Raw genomic sequence first — 27,858 nt, 5'->3', positions numbered from 1 at the left:
AATTCGAAGAAAAAAATGAATCCAAATAAAGTACTTGTTCTCTTACAAAGTCTCTCTGAAGCAGAAGAAATCTCCGTCACGCCTCGCGGAGAACCAAAACTATCCATAAAAAGAACAACATTAGGGTAGGTGATAGACTGCCACAATACCTGCAGATTTTATCCCGATAATAAAATGATTTGCAACAAACAATAGTCAGAATTTATCACAAACACGTTTGAAGATGAAAAGTCTTGCCATCACATTTTAGTTAGATTTAGGGTTAAGTCTATCTCGGTAAACTAAAAAAAAACATGTATTGATGTGTGATTCTGGGAAGAAAGAGAATTTAGGATTTCTTATTTATCAAAACTTTGAAATACTGTGAAAATTAAATAAATTGTTATGATTTTTGTTGAATGAAAATGAGATAACGGGGCTTCAAATAATAAATGTATAAGAACGTCCTGTACCAGTTGTGTTGAAATTATATTTTAATTTGAGTCTAAAATCATGTGAATTGAATTTAGAGCCTTCAATTCATCATCATTGGAACACAAAGCATTGCCACTTCGCACTGTAGAGGACGCTGTAGTCTACTTTTTAAAGTCATGTCTTAATTATCGCCGGTTGGTTTTCACATGTTAAACCAAAAATTTACCAATCATAATGTCAGACATATAATCATTGAACGACATCCCGTAAATACTTTCAAAATAAAAAGTCAATTGCGGAACAAATGAAGATCTGCGCAGTTGCCATAGAACGTCGCAGTGAAACATCTTGTAGTGATAGTTACTCTTTGGAAAGTCAGCCCGGAAGTCTTGGTAGACGACGATGATGCGGTGAAACAAGTTAGTCTTTTGAGGTAACAAAACACATTTAAGAAAGCATTGTTTTCTTGTTCATAGTGGTAGCTACTGTTTTTGATACATTATGCCTATATATCACATTTCCTTAATGTGTAACAGTCAGCAAATGAGAGTAAAATGCTTGTAAACGGAGGTAAGTTAGCCGACAAGCTAACGAGAGTAGCTGTCAGTTGGTTAAATTAGCTGTTTCTTTACTGAACTGTAAATATTTACCAAAGTTAGTGCAAGCGAGGTATAAAACAACCATCCTGGCGGGTTTAACATAGATGCAGATAAGTCTGCGAGCGATCCCTGTCCAGACAACACTAATTCAGAAAGTTTGTGTTGTTAGCAGGAAAGAGAGACTCGTGTTTACATGATACTTTTAAATTAATTTAATGTGAATCCTTAAATTTAGAGGTGACCGCATCCACATTGTATGGATTAGTTTTAATGGGTTTTTTTTATCCAGTACAGGATGACTAAATGTACTAATTCGTCCAAATAGTTGAAGAGATGATTGAAGCTGACTGAGAAAAAATCACTGGGTAAACGAAAGTCCAGTGGAAAAAAACACTCTCTCTTCCTTTTGGTAAAAAAAAAAAAAAAAAAAAGAAGTCAGATGTCAAAGTAAAACATCCTTTAAAAAAAGGGTCGAGCTGAAATGTATTGATGGATATTCTTTATTTTGAATGACTATTTTTTAACTTCACTGAGCCCAGAAATCTGAGGATTATAAAAGATCAAGTCGTCCATCATGGGTCAGAATATCAAGCAGCAAAGTCTCTCTGCACTGCTCTACATTTATTAGAAATAGAAGGAGACTTAAGACTTTCTCTTCACATTGAGTGTTTAAACTATGTTTCCTTCATTTTGAGGTTAATGCAGAAGGGCAGTGAGCGTCTATACAAACAGAGTTAGTGTTCCTTGTTGCAGGGCGAGTTTCCTGTCCGACAGCAGGAATGCCGGGTGGAGATTATGGGGAGCTCGGGGGGAGCCTCCCTGCCATCGCCTCCTTGAACGCTTCCTACTCTACGTCCATGTCTTTCCCGTCCCCGTACCTTCTGGTTCCACCTGCAGAGCGAAAAGTGATTTCTGACGTCCGCCGCACCTTCTGTCTCTTTGTGACATTCGACCTCCTCTTCATCTCTCTTCTGTGGATTATTGAGCTGAACGTGAGTCGGGTTTAACAGACAAGTGATGTTTATTGTTGTGTTCGCTGAGGGCTAAGACTCGGATGTGCTCTGTTCTGCAGATCTCCAGCTCAATCTGGGACAGCTTAGAAAAGGAGGTGGTCCATTATAACTACCGGTCTTCCTTCTTCGACATCTTTGTAAGCGGGTCAAACTAAATCTGTCATGTAACCTGCGTCACAGTGAGCGATTGAGCTGCAGACGTCGGTCAAATGTCAGAGCGGCGAAAAGTGAAGCTGATGTCGACATGTCTGCAGTGTCGTCGCTCATTTTTCTTCTTCTCTCCCTTCCCCCTTGTCTCAGCTCCTCGCTGTGTTTCGCTTCCTCTGTCTACAAGTGGGCTACGCTGCTTTTCGGTTAAAGCACTGGTGGGTTATTGCGGTGAGTGGTCTCGTTTACAGTAAAAGACGCACAACAACGAAATCACAACCAGCACATATCGACGTCCTTATAAGCCTTCTTCCTCCACAGATTAGCACTCTGGTGACCAGCGTCTTCCTCGTTGTGAAGGTCATCGTATCCAATGTGAGTGCACCTTAACCCTTTTGCTGTGCGTGTGCGGCTGAGCCTTTTTGATCTCAGTGTTTTATGCAGCGCCTCTGACATGTTCACAATCTGTATCCTCTCTGTGTTTAGTTGCTTTTCTATGACTCACATTTAACAGCCCTCTACGCTGCTTATGTCTGCTTCATCCGTCATTGGAAGTCTAACCGTGTTTAAAGTCCAGGTTGTCATGGTTTCTATCCTCAGCTCCTCTCCCAGAATGCCTTTGGCTACGTGCTTCCGATCACTTCCTTTGTGGTGGCCTGGCTGGAGACCTGGTTCCTCGACTTTAAGGTTCTGACTCAGGAGGCCGACGATGAGAGAGGTGAGAGAGAGAGAGCGCAGGAAAACTACTCGACCAAAAAAAAAAAAATCAGTGTTCACGTCTTTTCTCTTGTGAACGCAGCCTACCTAGCAGCGGTGAACGCAGCCTGCGAGCGAGCCCCCATGATCTACCCCCGAGCTGTTTCAGACGGACAGTTCTACTCTCCTCCTGAGTCCATGGCAGGTGAGGTGTGCTCGTCTATACAGATCTGCTTCCGCTCACTTAGCCTCAAGCACCGCGCGTGCGTCAGCCGGTTTGTTCCTGACTCTGTTGTCTTTGAACTCTGCAGGCTCGGAGGAGGATCTGGACGAGGAAGGCCTCGGACGCAGAGCCGTCACCGCTCAGGTACCTTGCGTCAGTCTGACAAGTCAGCGCTGCTCCTCGCCTCATGGCGCCCGACACTTGTTTTCATTTCCTCCTCTGACTCTTCCTTACAGGAGAAGGAGTTTGTCCGACAGGGTCGCGAGGCGATGTCTGTGGTAGAGCAGATCCTCGCACAGGAGGACAACTGGAAGTTTGAGAAAAACAACGTGAGTGTGTGAATCAGTTTCACTTCAATAAATCAGTCTGGTACCTCTCGCTGGCCGTCTAAACCAGCAGCCATGACTTAGTTAATGATTTAAAAGGAATATGAACTACGAGGCAGGGTGTCTGTGGAGAGTGAGGCCCCATGTCTCAATAAAGGGTCATATCAAATAAGTTGTTGATGGATTTTAGCAGATTGGCTTCTAAGTCTGCCTGAAAGTGTAACGAGGAAAGCAGAATCTTCCATGTTAGTTCTTTAAAGATTGACTGAGCTATCAGTGAGACGCACGAACCAGATCAATACTTCCTCAAAGTCAAATCTTCTCACTAAACTGACCTTGTTCACTGCACCCATCTTAGAAGAACATCTGGGGCCGAATTCACAAAACCTTCTTAAGAGAAAGAGGGGGGAAAAAGTGCTGGTTTCTTCTTATCTTCAGTCTTAAGACAAATGTTAAGAAGATTTGATATTCATAAAAAAAAAAGTGTTTATTTATTTTCTTAACTTTCTAAATGAGATTCTTTAAACATCAGTTCTTACGTTTCTTTTTTTCTCCTAACTTTAAGAACTCTTAATTCAACTGAACTCAATTCTAAACTAACTTCAACTTTTTTTATCTTCATCTCTTGTTTTTGTGTTTTTTGTTTTTTTAAACGGTGTGCACTTTAAGGTGCAGCCAAATACAGCTGTATAAAGACAATAAAGGCATTCTATTCAAGATCACACTACACTTGTCCTTAACTTGTTAGAGTGAAAAGGTAAACCTCTAAATACATTTAAAACACTTTTAAAACCATCTATTTGGATATTTACTTTATAACTTGTCTTAAATCTAATTGTTCATTTTAGCTCGCTGCTTTTGTTTTCCGTGTCTCGTGTCAATAAACTAGCACAAAAAGAACTAGTCACTAAAACAAACCCCAACTGTTTTCAACGGCAACTGCTTTATTGTAAAGTATTAAAATTAAATGTCAGTTCTTTAGTTAATGATTACACACACACACACACACACACACGTCTGTTATAGAGGGGGATAGAGACTCCACAGTATCTGACAAGATCTTAAGAAAACACTCAGGGATTAAACTAACAAACATTTGGAAGCACTTTTTTTTTGTCTTTTATGTTAAGAAGACGTTTGTGATCTTTAATGACTCTTTAGTTTTGTTTTTCTTCTGAAGTGAAAGCGAAAGCGTCACATCACTAACCGCGTGTTTGTTTCATGTCAGGACATGGGAGACTCCGTGTACACTCTGGAGATTCCCTTCCATGGAAAGACTTTCATCCTCAAGGTACAGCAGCTCTCTGTGTTGTGACTGCGTCTCACTAAAAACATCCGGACTCCCAACACTGCACTTATTTCTCTTCAATACGTATGTGAGGCTGTTTAACACGTCCACACAGATCAGTTACATTTATAGGTTTCCTGTCTCATTCAATGTTTTTGGACTCATTGAGAGGTATTGATTGACCAGAACCAGCGTTCGCAATCCTTTAAAACGTCTTTTCAAAGACCGTTAAGAACACTTTTAAAATCCTCTAAAAGACAAATACAAAATGAAGCAAGAGAACGTAACCAAGCAACCATCTTTCAGAACTGAATTTCTCAGAACTGTATTTAGAGGAAGTCTGTCTTTTACAGGATGCTTTATAACGGAGGGCGTTTCGGGACGTCAGATTTTTCCCAGCTCTGACTTGTGTTGTTGTTTTCATTCAACACAGCCTCATGTTATCGTAGACAGGCTCGTTGTGTTGAGGAGTTAATCTCTCAGTGTGACACACAGACTTATGTCAGTGATGGCAGGACTGCAGGCTCCTTGATTCACGCTAACGTCAAGACGCTAACGTCAAAACGCTAACGTCAAGACGCTAGCCCAGTGGCCGGGCTGAAAGGTCAGAGGACTCTACTGTCATAGTGAAGTCACATTATTGAAGGGTGATTTATAAAAACTGACCAGGATAAGATCATCAAACGGAAAGGATTGAATAATAAAAGTCTGTAAATAAATATCTGATTACACTTCACGTTGGCTGAAAATGTAAATGGGCTTTTGAGAAGCATCCTCAGCCTTTAGTTTCGTGATTTGGCTTCCCTTTCTTTTCGCTCTCTTGACCTCAACGTTCAGAGCCACGGCCGTTACAATGATAGTGATTCACTGTGTTGCACTTTCAGTACGTGACCGCCGTGTTACACAAGACAGGAATGTTACTTAAGAACCGTCTGACTTGAAGGACTGTCAGTAACATCTGTGCAAACAATGGTTCAGTGTGTCGTGCTGAAGAGAAAACATGACTGTGGACTTTCCAGCAGGACAATGATCGTAATCACACAAGTGCTGCTTTTTGCTTTTTTTTGCTTTTTTTTTTTGCTTTTAGAGCTCCAGAGATCACGTCAACAACACGCTCAAAACAAGACTGCCACAAAAACAACTTCCCTCTTTTTTTCCCTTTCCTCCACAGTATCACACTGTGTTCTTTCTCTTATCGCGATGTCATTTCTTGAACTTGTTTGTTTCTGTTTTAGGCATTGATGCAGTGTTCAGCTGAGCTCGTGTATCAGGAAGTGATCCTGCAGCCAGAGAAGATGGTCCAGTGGAACAGAACCGTTTCCGTCTGCCAGGTGACAAACTTCTCTTTTTGAACGTCTTCGTTGCTCGGGCGATGTTGTGCCAAAGTCTAACGGTTCTCTCCTCCTCCTCTTCAGATCCTTCAAAGAGTTGATGACAACACTCTGGTGTCGTACGACGTCTCTGCTGGAGCAGCCGGAGGAGTCGTGTCCGCCCGGTACAGAGACACTCTCGTCTCTCATTTTTTCCTCCGTCTTTCTCTCTTAGACTGTAACTTTAAGTGAGCACACATCGATCGTCTGATTTGATCTTTTCCCTCCTTCAGAGACTTCGTTAACGTTCGGCGAGTGGAACGCAAACGGGACTGCTACCTGTCTGCTGGCATGGCAACCGACCACGACGCCAAACCTCCAAGCGGTCGCTATGTCAGGTCTGTCTGTGCCTGTAGCTGGGCTCCTCGTCACTCATCCAGTCAATGATTAAAACATTTTTATTGATTTTTCAGTCGTGTTTCTTTATTTTCTTTGTCTTTTCTGTCTCCTCTTCTGTCCTTTCATGGCGACCTCAGGGGAGAGAACGGTCCAGGAGGATTTATAGTCCTTAAATCCATCAGTAACCCGTCGATCTGCACCTTCATCTGGGTCCTCAACACGGACTTGAAGGTGAGAAGATAAAAACAGCCATATGTTATTGTCTTTATGTTAATGGGGGCAAAGCATGATGGTGTTTCATTCGCAAAGAATCTTGCTGAGGTACATAAAGGCCGGATGCACAACTGGGTGGAAAAAATAAAGATTCAATCTGTGATGAAACTAGAATCCAAAGTAAAACAAGAATAGATCTTTGACTTGGAGCACACCGTGTCAGGAAGAAGAACTTGAAACCTGAGAAATATGTTGACATGGGTACGAGTACGTAGCCGTCCTCACAGCTCTGCTCGGCTGCAGATGTGCTCGCTGGTTCTTCAGGCGAAATATTAACGTCGATGCTAGGAAGTTACAACATATATACCAAGTTCCCTACCTGCTTATGTTTTAGCATGCTAATGTTAGCTTTAGCAAGTCAAACTAAGTCTGATGGGAAACGTTGACCTGAGAATATCTCCACAGATTACTGACCTGATTGAGAACTTCCTCTTAGTCTGTTAATGATTTCTTAGCAGGTTATTTGTTTTGCTGTTTTGTGTGGTTGACTGACAGAAAGACTTTGCTCTCTCGACAGACAGACAGACGGATACTTTACTTTTTTTTTTTTTTTTTTCTTCTTTCATTCAGGAAGTTCAGCCATGCTGCTTAAAATGAAACGTGGTGAAAAACGTAGAAAAGACAATTAACACTCCCTTCTTGTGTCTTGTCAGGGACGACTTCCTCGCTACCTCATCCACCAGAGTCTGGCTGCCACCATGTTTGAATTCATGACTCATTTGCGCCAACGAATCTCTGATCTGCGGCCTTCCCTCCGCTCCCACCACCACATTTGACAGGAAGGATGTCCAGATTGGTTTCCTTTTTATATAAACCCTGAACAGGGTGTAGCAGGATCTGATGTTTCTAACCTGGAGCGATGAGCTAACTGTAGCTAAGAGGACTACATTTTATTCCACACATGAGAGACTTGTGACCGTACGTTTAGCACATTTCAGTCACAGAAGAAGAGGAGCAGTTTTGAATTTTCAGAGACGATTTTTGATTCTTCGTGGACCTGTGGTTGTTTTTGCTGTATCCCTCAGCATGCAATGAGAACAGTATATCCTGATCCTGTCGGCCCATTCTTTGCTGGGTAGACATGACTGAAAGGAGAAAACATGAACGAAGTGATTCTCTCTACAGAAACAGCCTCTCTGAGCCTTACGTTAACACATTCTTTGTACACCTTTTTATTCTCTGCTTTTGTTCTTTCGGGAGTTTGTTTTTTTTGTATGCTTTTTTTAGTCGTTTTTTTTTCTTCTTTTTTTTCTTAAATCTGCCTTTTTTGCACCTGCTCTTAAACAACTTCACACGTCACAGCCATTTTTCCACAAACACTTTATCTGAATGAGTAAAAGTCCATTTCACACAGTTTGCGCTCCTTTTAATTACATGCTGTGATCACCAGTGGTTTGTGACACCACTGATCCAAACAGTGAAAGCCTGGCTGCAAAGATGTGTGGGGGCTAACATGTTCCAAACGTGCCGAGAGGTTTTAATCGGGTTTGTGTTTTTGCATGGGATCAAAAAAAACGAGTTCAAACGAAGATTTCAGTCTTGTGTTGCAAATGAATTTTCAAGCTCGGCTTAGGCATTTGATCATCCTCTTCATAAAAGAGGATACTGTATAACCACTAATGCCAATAACCTCAAGTGTCCTTGTGTTAAAAAAGCAGAACTGATTTACTGATGACAGAGCTTTCTTTAACTGTAGTTCTCAAGTCCCCCCCTGGCGCTGAAATATCTTCTGCGGTTTTTCTACCATTTCTGGAATTATACATCATTAAGTTGTTTTTAAATTGTTTAAAATGTTGCTTATAGTCGGAACACTTTAATTCTTTTTCAAAATCTGCACCTCAGAGAAAAACAAAACAACCTATTTATCGTTGTGTTTGTAATAAAGCTTTACAGAAGGCTTGGGGTTGATTCTGCTGTGTTGATCCACAGGGAGTCACTTTCCACGTGCTTTGAGTCTTAAGAAACGAGACATTTGAATAGTTGACACTTTGAAGGAGCTTTCCTTCCCGGGGAGGAATACAGGCAGTGATCCCTTATCACATCTCACTCATGACATGGCAGTGAGGAGTTTGACTTCCTGCGATCACTGTTAGATAACTGTTAATGATTCCTTCCTGTGGAGTCCTCACTGTTAGAAATATGACATGGTTTTGATTTTAAGCTTCATACTGTAAGGAGGGAATGTCAAATGAAGGTCTTTCACGAGAACAATATTGTGCCTTTATATCATGGATACATGTTCGCTTTATGCTGTTTAATCAATACTGAATTCAGACAGAACCTGCTTGTTAGGATTCATTTTCTGTTCTTCTTCATGAAAATGTTTGAATGTATATATCTGAAGAACATTTTCCAATTCAGCTCATTTCAAGCCGTCACACACAGGACTACTGCGCAACACTTTGGGACTCTTAACCAGTGTCTTATGTCTAATAAAATATATAAACGTATAACAGTGTTCCAACATGTGTTCATATAAATCTGTGCTTCGATTTATTTGATCCTGCATGTATGTGTCATCAGATCCTTTTTCTGGTGGTGCTCTGTATTACGTTTCATGCGTTTCTTTTTTGAACCCTCTCCAGCTGCCTTAGCAGATAATATAATCACTCGAACACAACAAGCAATCACAGTCTGTTTTTTGTTTTTTGTTTTTTTTTAACCACCAAGTATTTCCCAGCGTTGTGTCATGGGAGTGTATTCGACGTGAACATGCACACCCTGTGACCAGTGCTTATGTCACATGTGATAGCCTTACTGTAAATGAAAAAGGCCCAACACATGTGTCCAGAACTCGGCCTTCTCTAAGTGGCTGAGTCCTCCTCCACATCAGACGTTATTATTCCATAACATCGACGTTCACGACGCCGACTTATGTTGAAGTAATTTTAATAAAAGCATACAAGGAAAATAATTGGCCCAGGGAGGCAGGCATACATTGGCTCTTCATTGTGTAATTAGACCTACTGTTGAAGAGGTTATTCAATGTCCCCAAGGCTAAACACAATGCTGGGGCTGCTCACATGATTGTGATGTGACTGTCTTCTGAGTGTGTGCAATATTTGTGTGCAAGCAAGCTTCTCACTCCTCTCACTTTCCTTGATTTGCAGCTGGTGAGATTCCTCGGGCCGCTGCCTGCCTGAACTTCACCAGGACAGACTGTCTCTGCTTGTTATCTGGAGAACAAACTTTCACTGGATGTGAAGTTTGTGCCAGACGTCTACTTACGTGAGAAGCGGTGGTGTCCTGAATGATGGGAAGATGAAATTAGTTCGACAGGGGGAGTCAGTGACTTGCTTTTTGTAATTTTTTTTTAAAGAATTTCTTTCTGGATTATCTGCCTTTGTGAATATACTCACGACCTGCAGACTCTGAACAGATGGGTTCAGCTCTGAAGAGGTTCTGCTGCTGTTGCTGTGCTGCTGCTGATGACGATGACGAGGACGATGAAAAGCAACCTTTAGTACCGTAAGAACACATACGTCTACAATTATTACATAATGCAACTAAATGTCCATGAGTGTGTTTTCTACGTTTTCTTGTGAGTTAACTGTGCGTCTGTGTGTGATGGCTTACCACACAGTCAGGATCCTTTGGAGTATTTTAACCGTGAGGTCCAGAAGCGACGGGATGAGGAGACCAACTTGTGGAGTACGCCAGGAGACCCCAGCCACTCGGAGAGAGAAGATGACCGCGCCCTTCACGGCCTGCTGCAGGCCAGGAACAAGACCCGCATGGGATCAACGGTGTGTATTTAAAAACAGCTTGAAGTTCATCTAAAGTTATTGATTACATTTTAAGACAACTTGCAAAGCAATGTCGGGAACTCCTGGTGATGCAAGCTGGTGCAAAGAATGATGGTATGAAGTGGAAATGGAAAAGTGTTGATTAAGTTCTTCATTATCATGATCAGTCATTCCAACAACTATAAATCAACAGGACAACAGGCTGATGGAATGATCAGGTAAAAAGAGAGTAACTAAAGCAGATCAGCCTCTACCTTAACCCCTGGCTGAAATCCTTGTTTTTAATTTTTGTTAAGTATTTTTGTTGTTGTTGTTGTTGTTGTCTTGTTTAGGGCTATCGCCGTCTGAGTGTGGACATCGAGGCCATGAGAGATACTCGTCGAGAAGTCCGAGACAAATGGAAGATACTCTTGGAGAATTTAGGTAACACATGGACACCTAGGATGTGGGAGATAAACGGTCACTTTGAAATACAAACGGCATACGTTCTAATAGTTGCCTTGTTGTCCAGGTTTCATGGCGGAGGCAGACTCCCTGCTGACAGTGTCTGCTGGAGCCTCACATGACCGCATGCGTAACGCTCCTGCAGCACGTGCCATGCTTCAGGCACTTCATACTGAGAGCTCTGTCTTCAGCAGCAGAGAGCCACCGCCACAGAGATATCTCTTCATCCTGGTGAGAGCCGGGGTTTGAGCTCAAACGAATTCTGAACTCTTAATAGTCAAAGTGACAATTAAGGTTCCCTCTTGAACTCCTTTCAGCCGTCTTGTCAAGTTGTTTTGGTACAATTCACTGCAATATAATTCCCACCTTAAACCAGCTTAATATATTTTAAGATTGATCTGTAGATTAGAAGTGAAGGATTAGGGCCTCTTATGTAGATCCCCCATTTAGATTACATTAAATGTTGTGGATTGTGATCATCTCTGCAGTTTGCAATAATTATGAGAGATTCAGATCACATATCGTCAGATCATATCTAAAGGGGAAATTTGAAAGACAGCAGAAGACAAAAACCCAGCATATAGGATAATATTGGACAAAGTCACAACAGTAAATTTAATGCTTCAACATCCTTTCCTTCTGTACCTCTTCACAGGACCGCCTCATATACCTAGACATTGCTGAAGATTTTCTGGCAAAGGCAAAGCGCTTCTATCCTCCAAAGGATGATTCTGACGAGGAGATCCCTGGCCTTTCCATAAACCTGCCACTGCTGCTGGCCAGAGTAGAACAAGCCATGAACGGACGAGATGATGAAGATGATGAGGATCAGAGCGAAAAAGAGGATGGAAACTTTAGTGACAGATCCTAAGATTTACAGGATGCAGTTATAATGGACACAAACAGGGGGCAGTAGTTATCAACCTTAGACACCGTGACAGATAGATTGGCAGATTGGCATAGCTCTTATCCTTAAGTGTCAGTTTCCCATTTATATTTGCTCATGCTTTTGGGATGTTTAAAGCTGACTTATTCTTCCTCTTTCCCCTTTCTATCTAAAATCTAAAAGTGCTCAGCAGATCCTCAGGTCAACATTTTTAAAGATGTTCTCTATCTAAGGCCTTTTATTTCTGTCTAAACAATATTTACCAAATTCTTACCCTAATCATTGTTCAGCTGTTGTTAACCTCTAGGGTAGTGATGTTCCTTTGAGCAGAGCCTTTTATAATTTGTCCTGTGATGATCAGCATGCATTTGGTTCAATCACATGACCATAAAAACACTGAAGAAATAGCTCAGTAATCTGTTGTCAGTTTTTCATACGCACGTGTGTGTGCACATGTACTTTACTAAAGTCTGCATTTGGATTTAAAGGATATAGTTGATGGAAAAGCAATGTAGTGGGTGCTGTATGTTGAACTTGACTTTCTTTGTAAGACTGAGGTTATGTACGAGTATGTGTTGTGGGGTCCAGTTGAGGATGAAATAAAGCCTACAGACTGTTGAGAGTAAAGTGTCACATGTTTGGGTAAAAATAACTTCTGAGTAACTAAAAACATTCAAACAACAAAGAGTAAAAAGAAATTGCACAACTTTCTATAATCCTGAACTAAAAAAAAAAATTCACTGTTGAGTGAGAATTGGTTCAGTGACTCCACTGAAAATGTGACAAAATGTGAAATATAAGGCTGCTGCTGGCTGATGTGTTTTCTGTCATGTGGCCATGCCGGCTGTGGACCCGTGCCTGGCTCACACTCTGATCTGCAAATCCTTGCCTGGTGCTGTCTGTCTGGTGTCTGATCGTCCCGCTGGGACCAGACCCGGTTTGAAGATGGATCTGGTGTGGATGGTGTGTCAGTGGTCAGCTGTTTGTTGTTGTTTTTGATACTCTTATGTAAAAGGGCACGTGTTTAAACATGGCACCTGGCATAAACACAGACACATTTCTGGTTGCACTTAACTCAGTGGTTGCAACATAGTTTATTATCAAGTTAAGACTGCAGTCAGGAATCAATAGTCACTTTCTCATTAGCATGTACTTAGTGTCAAGGTGACCTGTGTAGGAGGCTACTATATCTGCCCTGCTAAATCCATTCCTGCCTTGCAAGAAAAAAAAGGCTGACTATAAGTTGCTATAAGAATCATAATATTTTGCCATATTTACCATCCAGAGACAGGCCCAGGCTACGTCCTACAGTCTCCCTCCCACTCTCAGTCCATTTCTTGGTGACAGCTCATTTAATGTTACTTCCCAGCAGCTGTGGCAGGATTGTTGCGCAATAGTTCTTCCTGGCCAGGCTGTGCTCAGTACAGGTGGATGGACGGGGTTGTCACAGAGCCAACCTTATCCCTCATGTCCTCTTGTTGTTTAGGGTGATAAATAACAAAAAACTACAAATCAGAGTAACTTTGTGTAGCCTTACAACGTTATTGTGTGATGGCTCTGATTCAATCAATTCAAAGAATAATCTCAACTGTGAGGGACGTTTTATATTGACTTAGTAGGGTTCTTCATTTTTTCTTCTTCTAAGATTTATTTCTGAGATTTTTTCTTTTATTTGAGTGGACACTTGGTAGTAGACTTGAACTCGGCTGTCTCGTACATAGCCTTTACACATGGGGCCCAACTAACCGCTAGGCTATCTGCGCCCCAACCTACTAGACTATTACTTAATATTATGTCATGTTTGCAATGCCATAATAACATGAGTGAACACATGACCTCAAAGACGCCTGCAGTGTTCTCCCTTTGTTTTCTCTACAATGTCATTCTGCGGAAAAAGAATTTACTTCAAGTGCGACAGAAAATAGCATTTAGATGTTACATGAAAAATACAGGGTAGTCAATGGAAATGAACTGAATTAGTTAGCTTTAATAAATATCAGCAATGATACGCATCATTATTTGGCACAGATTTAGCACACGTGAAACTAATAATAAACACATTTGAAGACAGCGTGAATTCTCCAGCTCCGTGTCATAAGTAGCATGGAACTTTATATTCCGTGTGTCATATCTGATTTCGGTATATGCTGATGCCACTTCCTGATGTGGACGAATGAGTCAGACCAGGAACTGGTGGTAACCTCACACCTGTCTGAGGTGAGTCCGTGTAGTGTGTGTGCGGTGTGTTTCTCAGCCTGTAACCAGAGTTGATTATGGCCTGCGTGGCGCTCTGTCACCGAGATAATGAATCACTGGGGATGCAGCTCTCACTGAGGCAGAGCGCTGTAATGGCATCTAATGAGGGGGTTTGATGTTTTCACAAGGCTGGGCTGTTATATAAACTCCTTCTGAACTGAATCAAGATTTAAATTCATTGTGATACTCCATAAAGTTCTGTAGCTTGTCACCTTTATTTCCATCTACATGCCTGAAATATCGTATGTTTATGAAACACTTGTGTCATTGTTAGCTTCACATCTTAGCAGGATGCCTCTCTCTGCTCTCAACACTATCAGTATTAAGATTGTGTCTTAGCCTAAAGCTGTTGTATGTCTATGTGTTTATGTAATCACAAAACATACTTTCATCTCTAAAATACTTTAATCCTAGCTGAAGAGGAAAGTGATGTGAAGGGAGGTGACCTGGCATACAGTTTGAGAATCAGGGGATTTTCCACCCAATAACTCTCCACCTCTCCTCAGAGTGGCTTCCAGCTCTCCAGAAAGAGACACAGAGAACTTGGTGTCAGATGTCAGCACACACTGATTGTAGAGTGACAACATGGATCAGAAATAGCAACAGAACAGCTATAAAAGCTGTGGACAGATCCAAGCGCAGGCATAGGCAGCGCAAAAAAGAGTAAGAGAGAGTGCCAGCTAGAGCATCACTGCTTCTTCAAACTCACAGCCTCATCACAGGAACACTCGCAGACCTTAAGGCTGATCAACAAGACCGATCAGAGGTGATTTACCTGAGACAGACCTCACCACAGCAGATATGATTCCCATCTGTACTGTCCTGGAGAAGCGCAGCGGCGTGATGGTGGGAGCGAAGCTGAGCTGCAGCGTACGGGAGGAGAACAAGGCTCAAAGGGAGAGCTTCAGCGCTGACTGGCATAGTGTCTGTCTCAAGACTCAACCTGAAGAAAGGTGAGAGCTCACTAACCTACCGCAAAAATATTTCCGCTTCCTTAATGTGTCATATAAATCTCTGAGTTTCTAACTTTTTTTCTGATGTCTGCAGGCAGACAATGAATTTTAACGACACATCTCGAAGGGAGACTCTGTCCAGGCAATGGCAGGCCCGGGTGCTGAAGCAGACCTGCCCCTCTGGTGTCTTCAGAGTGGGCACTGTGGAAAGAGGCGTGAGAGAGCACCAGCTGCTCCCAAAGAGAAACACCCTCCCTCTGCCCATCTTCACCCCTGCAGAGCTTGGTATCAGGCTTGGACGTGGAGCACCACACACAGAGGAGGACCTGCAGCCTTTCCCCGTCCCAGACGGAGTCTGTCCCAGCAAGAGGACCGTGGACGAGATCACCAGAGACCTGCCTCCGGTCAAGCCAACACGCATGGAGTTTGCCAAAGAAGCCAGAGCTCTGGGTCGCTCAGTATCCCAGGAGGCCCAGAGAGGGTGAAAAACAAAAGGACCAAAAGAGGAAGAGGGCATGAGGAGACAAGAAGGATGACAGCTGGAAAAGGATAGTCATAAATCAGTGTTTCCAAAAGATTATGACAAAGTGTATATAGATCTATCTCTGTTGACATGATGAAAACATAAAAAATGTTAGGTTTGTTTTAGGCATGTTTGTTTTTTGGTGAGCACAGCAACCATGTAAATGTCACACTTTGTCACTGATGGCTCTGGGGGTCAGCTTTAAGCCATTTGTATTATGATAGAGAAGCAGGGTATGCATTCTCAGCTGTGCAATAGACCGATATCTGTCTGTGCTGGCCAGCTGTTCTCAACATATCTGAACAATTATGCTGCATAAAATTATAAGTGCAAATATCCTTCTAAAGTAAGTGAAAGTTATCATGAGGTAATCCGTTTGATGGATTATACCTGTAAAAGATGGTCGCTGTTTGCAATGACACAGAAAGTGACAGAGAGAAAATGATCTTTAAATTGAAGAAGGGTGGAAAGAAAGAGAGACGATCAGAGTGAGTTATCAGGGATTGAGGAACAATCAGCTCCACTGACTCTGATCTTTGTGAGGAGTACAGAATGCTCTGGCATGTTCTCACACTGCAACTGTATATAAGTGGTTGTGTGTGCCTGTGTGTACGTGTGTGTGTGTGTCAGCTGGCACTTCTCATCAAAGAGGACTTAGGAAGCTAATAAGCTGTTTTCTATTGAGTATTAACTTATCTGCCTGGTTAAGTGGCAGCTTTTATATTTATAAATACATCTGTTTAAGGAACAAATTCTGTATTAGCTGAGGATACAAATAAGCAGAATTTGTGTGCTATTATGTATATTTTTCCTAGATGATTTCACAAATAAAAACTGAGCTGCTCTTCACTCCTCTGTCAAATGTTTCTTGTACCTACAACATTCATTTTCAGATTAAATTTATTGAGGAAAGGAAATTGGTTGATGGAACAAGCTTGTTTTTGGTGGCAATGGCAGGAAGTCTTAAAGTCTATGGTCACCACCAATGTGTTTTTTTTTAAACTAAATACATTTTAATAGAATAGAAACTGTAGAACATACTCTTAAAGACTTAGATCTGGCATGTTTAAATATACAGAAAAATAAACGATAAAACTACTTCCTAGTAGGTTACAGGCTTTGGTGATGACCTTTGACCTTTGCGGTTTGTGTTGCCAGTTTTGTCAAATGTGTAGTGGGTAAAATAAACGTAACTCTAAAAGTCACTGGTCTGGGTGTCACAACGAAGGGAGGATCGTTTTGCAGAATTGATTGGGGATAATCAGCTGATTCGGGAACTGTTAGCTTTTGTTGTGACAAGATGGAGGTTATCTGAAGAAGATTATCACTGCGATCAGTGAGGTTGTGAACTGGCGAGGACGTCGTGTGAGCCCACATGAAGGACACGAGCTGAGGAAGAGGAGCTGCATTCAATCTGTAAATTACATCAGTGATCAAAACTTGAATCTTCTGTCCTTTAACCACCGCTAGCAGGCACCTGCTATCACCTGTAGTTGTGCTAATGTTGTTCATGCCGACAGCGAACAACTTTCAGCTTTTAATTTAAGGTCAGGGAGACCCACAAAGGGTAACAATGGTTTTAAGAAAAGCACGTGTAAGCAAATATAAATGCTGCCAAACCGATGTAAGTATAATTAATCATAATACTATATATTTATTTACAAAACAAACGAAAATTAACACAACAACTGGTAAAGATAAAGAAAGAAATAAGCTGTAAATTGCTTCAGCATCCACACCACATGAAATGGAAAATAAGAAATACTCATAATCTAACAAGAAAATCAAGTACAACTCCGACCCACTTAGCTGACCACAAAACAGGAGAAATAGATATGAACAAAAAAAAGGGTAGACACAGTATACAATTACAAACCAAGGCTATGACAATAGAGCACACACAGAGAGCCTGTGAGTATGACATTACAGGTAGCCTATGCAGCAGTCCAAGTGAGGAGCATGATGTGTATGATTGTTGAGCACTTTGTGTATGCATTTATTTTGATGAACATGGAGTTAATTGTTCTTGATTTGGTAGTAAAATTATTTAACATTTCTGTGATCAACAATCTGTAGCCTCTGTTAAACAATCCAGCCCACATCACAATTTCATTGTGCTGTGCTGTACGGTCTGTATAACAAACCTGAGGGGGAATTAATAATGCACACTGTAAGTATTCTAACCTGGTAGTTGCCTTACTGCTGAGTCAAGCTGCAAGGAAAGCGCTATGAGTATTAACACTGTCTTCTATCCGGAGGCAGGTTCATCACCGTGTGACGAATGGATTAGATTAGACTTCATTGCTTCCTGAGGTTAGTGAGTTGTTGACAGAGCAAATGAGATACAAACGTGATAAATTACTGCAATAACAAGGGTTTGCCACTTTATCAGTGCAATGTGATGATAAATGTTTATGTCAAAGTTGGAAAAAAAGTGAAAAACACCATCCGAAAGAGAGAGAGAGTAAAATGCTTCTGACTTAAATGAAGAACATTAAGAAAAAAAAAAGGAGGCATAATTACACACACAATCTGCCAGGCTAGCTGAACTTCATGATAGCCACACATCTTTGATCTCATTCCTCTGGTGGATGTGTTTGTCTCTTTAACCCCTCTGACCCACTGTTCCTCTCTTTCTCTTCCTCATCACTCTCACTTGTGTCTCTATGGCAGGCGGCGTGTGGTGGTTTGATATTAATAGCTTGGTAAACATTGCCATTAACCCTGGAGACAGAGGAGACAGCCATATTGGCACGCTCTTCACAAGAGAGCTTTTAATCCTTTATGTTTATCAAAGATTTGGCTGTGCTGCCTTCACTTGCCTATCTTTAACATTCCTACCCGCGCTGCTGCTGCTAAGCTCCAGTGCTCCCCTCCCCTGCTCTGTCACAGCACTATACACTTTCCAAATGAACTTCCAAAACCCTGAAACTATTTCCAATTGGATGCCAAAGAATGTGGGAACTCAGATGACGTGTGTTGCTGTCATAGACAAATCCAGTAAATTGACAGTGAAATTCTTTCCTATGCCCCAGCTGTCCAAGTGACATGTGCTTGCTGTATTATTCAATTTGGCAAACTCAGCCTTGCTGCCTCTGCTAGCAAGTGAATGCAAAACCAACTCAACCATTAACTCAACACATTCCTCTATCTGCGTAAAACCCCCCCCAAAAAAAACAGAAAAAACCTGGCTGATTCCTTTTTTTTTTTTTTCCTCCAAAAATATTGAATTCTAATTTGCAGATGTATGCAATTGTATTTTGTGTTATCATCACTTGCAGGGGAGGAGGAGTGTGCCTCCTCTTATCCTTGTGAGCACTCATCACAGTGTATTTAAAGACCAGGTCACACAGTGTTACACAGCAATAGATCCTCTGTGGAGTCCTCCTCGTACAGGGCTATGTCGTGGCCTTTACGTTAACACCAGAACATGCAGAGTGTATGCGAATACTTGTCAACACAGAAATGCATCTTACTTTCTTGTATGCGATTTTTTTGTACAGCTTTGCTGTGGTGTGGTTTCACATCCCATTGAATATCTGTTGCTGCTCCCTGCTGGATAATTTGTGTAATACAGGATTAACACAGTCAAAGTGTTTGTTGGCCATTACCTTCCACAATCTCAAATTAACCTGTCTGCTTCATTTATTTTAAATCAACATATTGTATTAAGTTATCATACGTTTGAAATCCTGATCCTTGACAGGGGGTTAGAAACCACCATTATTTTCTTTCCCTGAAGTCGCCCAATAATCACTCGCTCTTCTTCGCCTAAACAACACGCGTTCTCAGTGGGATCAAAAAAAACCCGACATAAGCTTCTAACGAACTCGTCACTCATTCACAATCGACGGTACGATGGCAGCATCCCCAATCATATCAGCTCTCTTCTCATCATGATTACTGTGAAGCTGGCTGTTGACACCTCTTTTTTGTCACCCTGCCTAGGAGGGTGCCCACGTATGTCACCACAGGAGCAGACCGTGTGAATGGGCGGTTGGATGGGAGCTGCTGTGTGGTTGGATTTTCCTGCTGCAGGAGCGACGTCGACTCCCGCGATCCCAGTGGTGCTTGGCGGTTTTAGGATGAGGGACAGAAGGTTTGATTACACAAGACACAAAATAATGTCTCTCTTTTTTAAATCAGTGTGGTACAAAGGAGTGATCATACAGTGAACATACATCAATGACAGGGTTTAGTACTTCATTAAAGTGTGAACTCAACAGATAGATGGTAATTGAATCTCAAGAGTTATGTCTTCAAAGTAGTTTACTTCGATCCTCTTGCAAGTTTTTGTTTCATTTTGACACTTTTAACGGAGAGTGGAATCACTTCAAGAACGTTCGAAGCTGGTTGAAGATCTTGAAGAGGTTTCGTCTCTCCGCCGTAAAGGCTTCTTCAGCTCTGAACTTTCTGGTGGACATAGCCGGAAACGTAAGCCTCTGTGGATCATTAACAATCTGATGATCAAGGATGACTCGCATCACAGTCCTTAACCTAGTTTCGCAGAGAGTCACTACCCATTTGTCATGGGTCGGTGGAGTCACATGTTTTAAGGTGGGACCGGGCTTCAGTTGGGTTTTATGGGGACGATTCAAAACAGCATTGTAGGTTGGTGAAAGATGGTGAGGCCCTTAAATGAAAGAATAAGCTTTTTTAAGAAGGATGATCAATGTCCTCCAATAGGAAACTGATCAGTATCGTGTATTTCTTTTCTTTTCTTTTTTTGAAACTGATTCACAAATCAAAGCTTTTATGAATATAATTGCAATTGGTTTGCTCTTCATTTCCAAATAAAAATCTGGTGTAAGCTTGGCAGCAGGTAATGACTTTATACAGAGTGCTATTCATTTATTTTCAAATAGACCAATGTGGATTTGATTTTGTAGTTTATTCAACAGTAAATCTCTTCACCTTCATTCATGAGTTATCATGTGTAATGTGATGCACAGAGAGGAGCTGTGATCACCTGTGTGTCAGTGGAGATGTTGGTTTTCTCGGGTTGAAGTCTCGTGCAGAAGCCATGCAGCGTAGGACAGCATCGAGGAAAGCTGTTGGTTACAGGTGTATCTCAGTGTCCATCTCTTCTTCCTGAATTATTACCAGACATCCTGAAGCACGACAAAGTGAAGGAGAATAACAGACCAACCCTTTTTTCCTCTTAGGGCAACATCATTATAAAGTTTTTACTGTCGAAGTTTCTGCTCACTAACACTGTGCTGTGTCCTCTGTCAACATGTAGAGAAGACAAAAAAAAAATGCTTGGTAACTTATTTTAAAGTTTTGATTTATTTTGTTTGATTGACAAAAAGGTTGAGTCTTTATTTTATATGTCAACTAAAAAACAAAGATCAATCTGTTTTTTCATCTCAATACATTTACCCCAATGTTCCTAACCACCCACATTCCCTGCAACCGATTTTACAGCTTCAAAAGGAAACTTTGGAATTTGGGAAGCTTTTTTAAAAACAGAGATTTTTGTATATTTGATTGATTTTAAGATACGTGTGGCACAACAACACACTTCTTCTTGTTTTCTTCAACTTCTGTCAAAGTGTTTAAATCTATAATTCAGGACCATTAAAACAAAACCATCGAGAATTATCTTTGAACTGAACAGTCCTGTCTTTTCTATGCCGGGTGTGGTAATGTTGGTTATGGTGACCCGGTGGATCTGGATCATCGTAAGTTCTTCTTCAAGGTATGCATAGTGAGAAAATAAAAAGGTCCACACACTGCTCTGTCTGAGGCTACTCTGATTTTCTTCTCGGCCTGCTATTGTGTCCCCTGGGTGATTAAACCCACATATCAAAGTGAGGCGCTAAACGTTTGGATCCAAACTCCATTTTCTCACTCAACATTTCCTCAGCTGTGACTCACCTGCCTTCATTATTTACCTCTTTTTCTGAAAGATAAACATGTTTGATGGCGGCTCAATCCATCCGACTGACCGCTGTGATTCAACTGTCTGACGTTTCCAGACGTGGTCGGCCGCAGTTTTCGAGGTAATCTATCAACCAGATGTGTTATATATTAAACACTGATCCCGTGAGGAGCGCTGATTGTTTGCTCAGATGCTTGAAAAACTTCATGATAGTTTAACCTTCTTACAAAGGTTTAACAGTTCAGCTATGGAAGTGAGAGAGTCCATGTGACATATTTTTTTGTTGCTTCCCTTTTGGACACTTTACATGGCGACACTCGACCGTAAACGGTCTTTGCTCCAGCTTGTTTAAGGAGTGAAATAATGTCATTTATTTACATCTTAGCTTTTCTTTGTTGGCAATCGAGTCGGCAATCACCGTAGACTTCTTAGCATGTGAAGTGATTTTCATTTGTCCATATGTCAGTGGCGTCCTTGGAGTCAGATTTGTGGTTCCCTTTTCTCTGCAGAGCAGGCTGTTGTGATGCAGACCAACGTTTGTATCAAGTTCCTCAGATCGTTTCAGTTAACAACTGTTTGCGTCCCCGAGGAGATGCACGCGGGCGAGCAAACTGTCTGCTAATTTCCTCGTCTCCCGCTCAGCTCGTTTAGTCATAACAACTCTCTCCACCAGCACAAGAAAGAATCTCAACACAGTAGGTGGTCACGCATAGAGGCTGCTGGAAGACTGTTTCATCATCTCCAGCTCAAACTTGGTGACACATCTTTATTTTTAATAATTGATTGATAAGAAGTCGTAAAACGAGCTGACTAAGACCTGCAGCATGCACTTGCACATGAATTTTTAGACACAAACTCATGCCGTCTTATTTTATGCATTGTCCAAGCTGAAGAGTAGACCATAAATAATATATCTGAGTGCTTGCAAGAAGGCTGGTTATGTGACAGACTGTGCGAGTGGGATCCTGAGATTTAGTTTGTGTTTGGTGACAGCCTGCCATACCCTCCTTGACGTGACCACCAGGCCTAATGGAAGGAGCGGAGCCAGGAGACATGATGGTCCCTGGGAGCCGCTGAGGCACAGTGGTGGGCTGCTGAGGAACCCGGGGAGGAGAGATGGGACGATAATGAGGCTCTCTGCCTGGAGGCGCAGCGGCTTAAAAAAAAAAGTGCAGTACATTCATAGGAAGTGAGTGGTTTTCTGCACAGAAGAAAGACACAAAAAGAATGACACTTTTTCCCCCCCCCCCTTTATGCACATAATATTAAAAACATCAATCCTTGTAATACAAGAAATGATCACATCACGACCTAAACTCAGGATCAGTGCGTTTGAGCTACACAGAAAGCATAGGCTAGTTGTTGCTGCGATGAAGCGATCAAGAGGATAAAAATATGTGAAAGGCGCGTCGATCATATGGCTCTATGTGGATAAATATCTTCCACTCATGCCATATGTGAAAGATACAAGTGATGTTATTTACAAGAAACTAAATATGTATCTGTGCAATTGCAGGGGCACACAGTAGCAGATTGCCAAGGAGCCAAAATACAAGCAACAGTTTATGTATGCTGAGTTACACACACACATACCCACACAACAAAGAAAATACACACAAACATATTCCCCTGAAGCCGAAAGCAGAGCAGCTGGTAACTCAAAGCCCTACAACTATTGCTTATAAAAGGATCCACCCCCTCTGTACTTTTTTTCTCCCCCTCTTACAACTGTGAGTCACAGTTGATGTAATTAGTTTTTCATGACACCGATCAAATGAAACGACAATAGCTGCTGGATGTCAAAGTTAAAATTTCCTCAAAGTTTTATCCATTTAAATCCCAGGTAGGCATTCTTGCTATTGCTTCTTTGTTGGTCATTTCTCAAAACTGAATTCTCTTTTTCAAAGCTCTTCCCACAGGAGAGAAGTCAAGTACGTCCATACTGTCAATCAGCCTTCATTGCTTTGATATGAAATCACGTCGAAGCAATGAAAAGTGATTGACAGTATGGTCCACGTCGACCTCTGCTGTGCTCCTTCACTAACCACATCTTTGAGAAATGTGTTCTTCTCTCTAACAAACGCGTCTTTTTACTCATGTTTGAACATCCCTGTTCGTCCTTTGGAAGACTTTCGACACATGTCGTGAGGAATGTCCATGAAGGTAAATGAATCCTGTTATGGGGATGGATCATTTTAGTCAGCGTGCTCAGCATTGATGGACGTACTATTAAAAGGACACGAGGGGTTACTGGGAGGAGAACGAGCGTGTAAACGCAGAAGACTTTATTTTTCCTGGAGATGTTGAAAAGAGATTTATACTTTTTAGACCATCAGTGTTTGTGTGTTTGTATCACACTAGATGTGATGCAAAAGAGAGCGCAACGTTGATGATTCACTGTTGTATATACTCTTTGAGGAATACTTATTTCAAGACTTGTTACTTTTAGCAGCCACAGTAGTGTTACAAACAACTTCTCATGTGTACAAAGGAATTATTTAGATGACAAACGCTGGATTGTAGTTTTCATTCTTGTGATTTCCTGGTTGAAGGAACTGACTGTGACTCAGTTTCGAAGTGCCCCCCGTCAACCCCCCCTCTTGTATTAATATTTAAAATAACTGTGATGTGGCCACAGGTGTGCGTTTATTGAGTGCTCAGTATGCGACACCGCCAACAATGCATGTATAATAGATGGCTACAGCTTGAACAGTGCTATTGCAGACCACACTAATTAGCCCACAGTTTACATTCACTGTACTAACCATGCTGCCTTCCAACTCTCCCTCCTTCTCCGACCCTGCTCTCTCCCTGTCAGTGGAGGGGCCTCTACTCCCCCATTCCACCTCAGCTCTGTAATTAAAATGCTGTAATCTCGTCTCTATTTTTAACCCCCCCCCCCTCCCTCCCCCGTCACCGTGTTTTTAATGTGACACAAAGGACTGCTTCAAGCGGTGAAAGAGGAGGAGGAGAAGAAGACAGGAGGTAGGAAGAACCACAGCATCAGGTGATGATTAACTTAGTGAGAGATGAAGAAACTAACAAACCAAGTTTAATTGGCGGAGAGGCCGAAAGCTTATTCTCATCCTGTTTTCCAGTGCAGCCCACGCACTTGATGTCCACTCCAAAGAACAGATTGTTCTTTGTACAAACAAGAAAAAGAAAAGAACTGTTAAGATAAATCATCGGACTTGTGGTCCAGATCTCATGCATATGTCTAAGAATTATTGCTGGACAACTTCGACAAAAGAAAGTGAGGGTGGGCAATTCTTTTATCATCCTTCACTAGAATCTTAACGCGCATCAGTTTGCAGATTTTATAAAACTGCAGGTAAAGACTTGAAGTGCAATACTTTTTCTCATAAAATGTATAAAAGACCACAATGTTAAAGTGAGTTTTATGCATTTATCATAAATGTAATTTATTTTTTAAAATGTTGCTGCCATGTTAGAGTAATGGAAGAATAGTTCACATCTATTTCTTGTCTAAAAGAAGCAGTCAAAAAGGTTTACAGCATTTTTTTTTTTTTTTTTACAGAACAAACACCTAGCTGTGGGAGTGTCACCCACCTGGGGGAGGGGTTACTGCCCTTTGTGATATCATGAAGGTAAATCTCCAAACATCCTGTTTGAGCACACATTTTCTGGAAGGTGAAGCAAGCAAAATATGGAGAGGATGGACTTTTCTCAACATTGGGGGATAGGAAGACAGAGAGTGTCGAGAAAGACATGGTAGAGTTCATTTAGCATAATATGTGACCTTTAAAATCGTTCGTCGTTTGTTGTATTTATGCAGTTAGTCTTCTGTTTGGTTTATCAAATACTAATCTGAATGGTAATTTACTGACAAGCTACCAAATAAATATAATGCCCAACCTTTAGCTCTGAAATGCAATGAATTAGGAGCGTAAAGTATCACTCAAATTAAAATACTCAAGTCATTTGCAAAGTACCTTACGACTTACGTCAGTGATCACAACCATACAGGTTTTTATTAGAACATTTTCAGGAACCACATACTATGCATTTATGATTTATGTCAAATATGAATAAGACCATGGAGCTTTCTGATTTTTAAACAGCTCTCTAAAGGAACTCTGCTGTTAAGGGATGATTAAATTATTTGCAGTGCTCAGTAATATTTAATCATAGACGCACGCACACACACACACACACACACACACTCGGTGGTCATCAGTGATGGTTAAGGGGATAGCCCATTGCATTAGGGATCATTTATTCATACCTCTAGGCTAGAGAGAGAGAAGGCCATGCATCGAGATGCCCAGCAGTTCTCACTGCGTCACAGCTAACGGCATTAGCCACATTAGCTGGTGTGTAGCTGGACGCAAATAGCCTTACTGTGGTCTGGAACTTGTGCATCTTTGAAGTTTGCACCACTGTTTGTTGGGTGAGTCGGTAATATGGCAGATTAGAAAATTAAGGCATTTATCATTCGTTCATGAGGGTGACTCAATTTCATGCCACCCCAACCTCTTCAAACACACACCCCTCTTTTGCCCCTCACCCTTTGCAGCATAAGCTCAAGAACATGGCCATTACCCTTCCACGTTCCTATGGCAACACCACCCTGCAGCCCTTATGTGGAGATTGCAGTGTGTGTATGTGTGTGTATGTGCATGATGTGCTAAGGTTTGTTTAGATAATGTCATTGATGACAGTGCTCCGTTTCTTCAGGCTTTAATGTTGTCGTCTTCCTTACGCTGTCTGTCACTAATACATGCACAGCCTCAACTAAAGAACTGACAAAGTTTTGGGGGCTCCCTGTTGCAGTCCAAGATATGTTGGGGGTTTGTTAGTTTTAGTTTGCGTTGTAATTCTTTGATGGATCTATGCAGCGCAGGTGTTGAGTCAATCTCTATTATGAGCAGCTACACGGCAAGAGAGGCTTCGTGTTTTCTCATCATGGGCCATTTAATGTCACCTCGACCCCTTTAGGAAAAGTGTGCCCTCTTTGCCGTTGCAAACTTCAGTAATGCTCAATGAGAAAAGAGGCAAGATGACAGAGTTGATATCTAAAGACAAGGAGAGCGCAAGATCGGCATGACACAGCCAAAGTAGAGTGAAGGACAGGGCGGAGAGAGGGGATGTCATTCTCTCTTCTGTTAGCAACTGTCTGGCATGTGGGGATGAGAAAGAGAGCCAGAAACGCAATGTGAGATATGGCTTTGAAAATATCTCCTCTCGCTTACTTCTTTTTCTCTTCTCCCCAAGGAGGCGGGCTGACTGACAGATGCTCCCCGCCGACACTACTCCCTCCCCCGGCTGTGGGCACGCTTTGTATTGTGCCTACCACCAACTCAGGCCAATTAACACATCTCCATGCACACTCAGAGTTTATTAATATAAACTAGTACTGTAAGCCACGGACACCAATTATCTGGCATTCATCCATTTACATTTAAGTGGCAAAAGGAGGTGTGTGGTAGTTGATGGAAAGAGTTTATAATGATGCTTCAGAACTGTGCACCATCTTATGGTCAATACAAGTGATTTTCAGTGAAAATCAGTGGGCACAGACGCACACCGTCCCCTTGAGAAGACGTGGTCATTAGAGAAAAGCATATAAATGCAATTTGCATTGGACAGAAAAAGCCTCCATTGTGTAGGATGTGTGCTTTTTGTTTATTGTGGGGCTGATTAGTCCCATGATGGTCGTCTCCATCTCGAGTCATTGTGTCTCACCTCCTTCTGACCAATCCTCCTCTCTGAATTCGGACCCAATCAGAAAACCTGTGCCAAGCTCCCCTCCCCAGTTTGGATGCGACAACCATAGTGCCGACCCGTCCTCGTGCTCCGACTTCATCCGTGAGTGTTTGTATCCAGAAGCAGAATTGACCTGGATATGATCCTTGGTTAAATGCAAAACCAAGATAAAAGATGGTTCAGTGCGACATACTGTATGACTTGCCATCCCTCATGAAAATTAGATTTCCCCTCACTGCTGAAGGCCTTCACTGACGATGAGCCTTTGTCATATCATGCTGCATCTGAAACTTTCCCCGTGGGCTCGAGGCTCATTAGGTAATTTCATTTACAGCAGTTTAGGATTTCCTCAATGATAGTGTAGGCACAGGGAAAAGAGCGTGTCACCCTCCATAGCACTGAGGCACACACTGATGTACCTGTTCTGACTTTTCTTTCAGTGCGTAAAATATGCAGTGCTGAATCGGATTGTTTAGCCACCTGTGCTGCTAAAGATGACACGACACTGGTCTGGTTTTGTAGACATCTGTTCCTTCTGAATGTGATTAAGCTCTTCGCACAGAACTAAACCTGTGAATACAAAACAGTTTCTATGTTATCTGTAATGATTCGCACAAAATGGATTGAAGAGGACTTCCTTTTAAAAATGTAAAAATAACTCTTTAAGCTTGTCCTTGTAAATACTTTGTTCTTTTAAAAGCACGAAAAAAGCATCCTCAGAAATACTTTACAAAGTGCAAAGAAGTATGAT

The 27,858-nt window shown here is 41.7% G+C and overlaps 4 protein-coding genes across 5 annotated transcripts in view; all 4 read left to right on the top strand.

The window, feature by feature from the left end:
- The first annotated feature begins 701 nt into the window (after window positions 1-701).
- stard3 (StAR related lipid transfer domain containing 3) lies at window positions 702-9,141 on the top strand. The gene is made up of 15 exons (XM_079367154.1): window positions 702-847; window positions 1,752-2,005; window positions 2,086-2,163; window positions 2,327-2,404; window positions 2,495-2,548; window positions 2,774-2,891; window positions 2,973-3,074; window positions 3,181-3,236; window positions 3,329-3,421; window positions 4,647-4,709; window positions 5,942-6,037; window positions 6,122-6,201; window positions 6,310-6,414; window positions 6,553-6,646; window positions 7,342-9,141. The coding sequence occupies exons 2-15, from the start codon at window positions 1,793-1,795 to the stop codon at window positions 7,462-7,464; spliced, it is 1,353 nt and encodes a 450-aa protein (XP_079223280.1). The 5' UTR covers window positions 702-847; window positions 1,752-1,792; the 3' UTR covers window positions 7,465-9,141.
- Window positions 9,142-9,259: 118 nt separating this feature from the next.
- On the top strand, window positions 9,260-12,391 carry LOC306838791 (melanoregulin). 2 transcript variants are annotated; one of them, XM_079367156.1, is made up of 6 exons: window positions 9,260-9,916; window positions 10,068-10,156; window positions 10,272-10,434; window positions 10,767-10,857; window positions 10,946-11,109; window positions 11,534-12,391. In XM_079367156.1, exons 2-6 carry the CDS (start codon window positions 10,068-10,070, stop codon window positions 11,747-11,749), a joined length of 723 nt encoding a protein of 240 aa, XP_079223282.1. In that variant the 5' UTR covers window positions 9,260-9,916; the 3' UTR covers window positions 11,750-12,391. The 2 variants fall into 2 exon arrangements, with proteins under 2 accessions (XP_079223282.1, XP_079223281.1); XM_079367155.1 differs by having other exon boundaries at window positions 10,057-10,156.
- Window positions 12,392-14,649: 2,258 nt separating this feature from the next.
- Window positions 14,650-16,345, top strand: tcap (titin-cap (telethonin)). Its single transcript, XM_079366212.1, has 2 exons — window positions 14,650-14,973; window positions 15,068-16,345. The coding sequence occupies exons 1-2, from the start codon at window positions 14,822-14,824 to the stop codon at window positions 15,456-15,458; spliced, it is 543 nt and encodes a 180-aa protein (XP_079222338.1). The 5' UTR covers window positions 14,650-14,821; the 3' UTR covers window positions 15,459-16,345.
- A 253-nt stretch (window positions 16,346-16,598) lies between these two features.
- itgb3a (integrin beta 3a) overlaps window positions 16,599-27,858 on the top strand; it is a 32,871-nt gene continuing 21,611 nt past the window's right edge. The window contains exons 1-2 of the mRNA XM_079366196.1: window positions 16,599-16,912; window positions 19,445-19,595. The gene's annotated coding sequence lies outside the window, so the exon portion shown is untranslated. The remainder of the gene's footprint in view (window positions 16,913-19,444; window positions 19,596-27,858) is intronic.

The sequence above is a fragment of the Symphodus melops genome, assembly GCF_947650265.1.
Source record: "Symphodus melops genome assembly, chromosome: 17".
Classification (NCBI taxonomy): Eukaryota; Metazoa; Chordata; class Actinopteri; order Labriformes; family Labridae; genus Symphodus; species Symphodus melops.
This window is presented reverse-complemented; position numbering and strand designations above follow the sequence as displayed.

Bases quoted from the DNA above. Each gene is read 5' to 3' on its own strand.
- stard3 (XM_079367154.1), top strand. From the start codon at position 1,793: ATGCCGGGTGGAGATTATGGGGAGCTCGGGGGGAGCCTCCCTGCCATC. The intron at 2,006-2,085 runs GTGAGTCGGGTT...TCTGTTCTGCAG, and splicing joins TGTGGATTATTGAGCTGAAC to ATCTCCAGCTCAATCTGGGA. The intron at 3,075-3,180 runs GTGAGGTGTGCT...TGAACTCTGCAG, and splicing joins TCCTCCTGAGTCCATGGCAG to GCTCGGAGGAGGATCTGGAC.
- LOC306838791 (XM_079367156.1), top strand. From the start codon at position 10,068: ATGGGTTCAGCTCTGAAGAGGTTCTGCTGCTGTTGCTGTGCTGCTGCT. The intron at 10,157-10,271 runs GTAAGAACACAT...CTTACCACACAG, and splicing joins GAAAAGCAACCTTTAGTACC to TCAGGATCCTTTGGAGTATT. The intron at 11,110-11,533 runs GTGAGAGCCGGG...ACCTCTTCACAG, and splicing joins AGAGATATCTCTTCATCCTG to GACCGCCTCATATACCTAGA.
- tcap (XM_079366212.1), top strand. From the start codon at position 14,822: ATGATTCCCATCTGTACTGTCCTGGAGAAGCGCAGCGGCGTGATGGTG. The intron at 14,974-15,067 runs GTGAGAGCTCAC...TGATGTCTGCAG, and splicing joins AAGACTCAACCTGAAGAAAG to GCAGACAATGAATTTTAACG.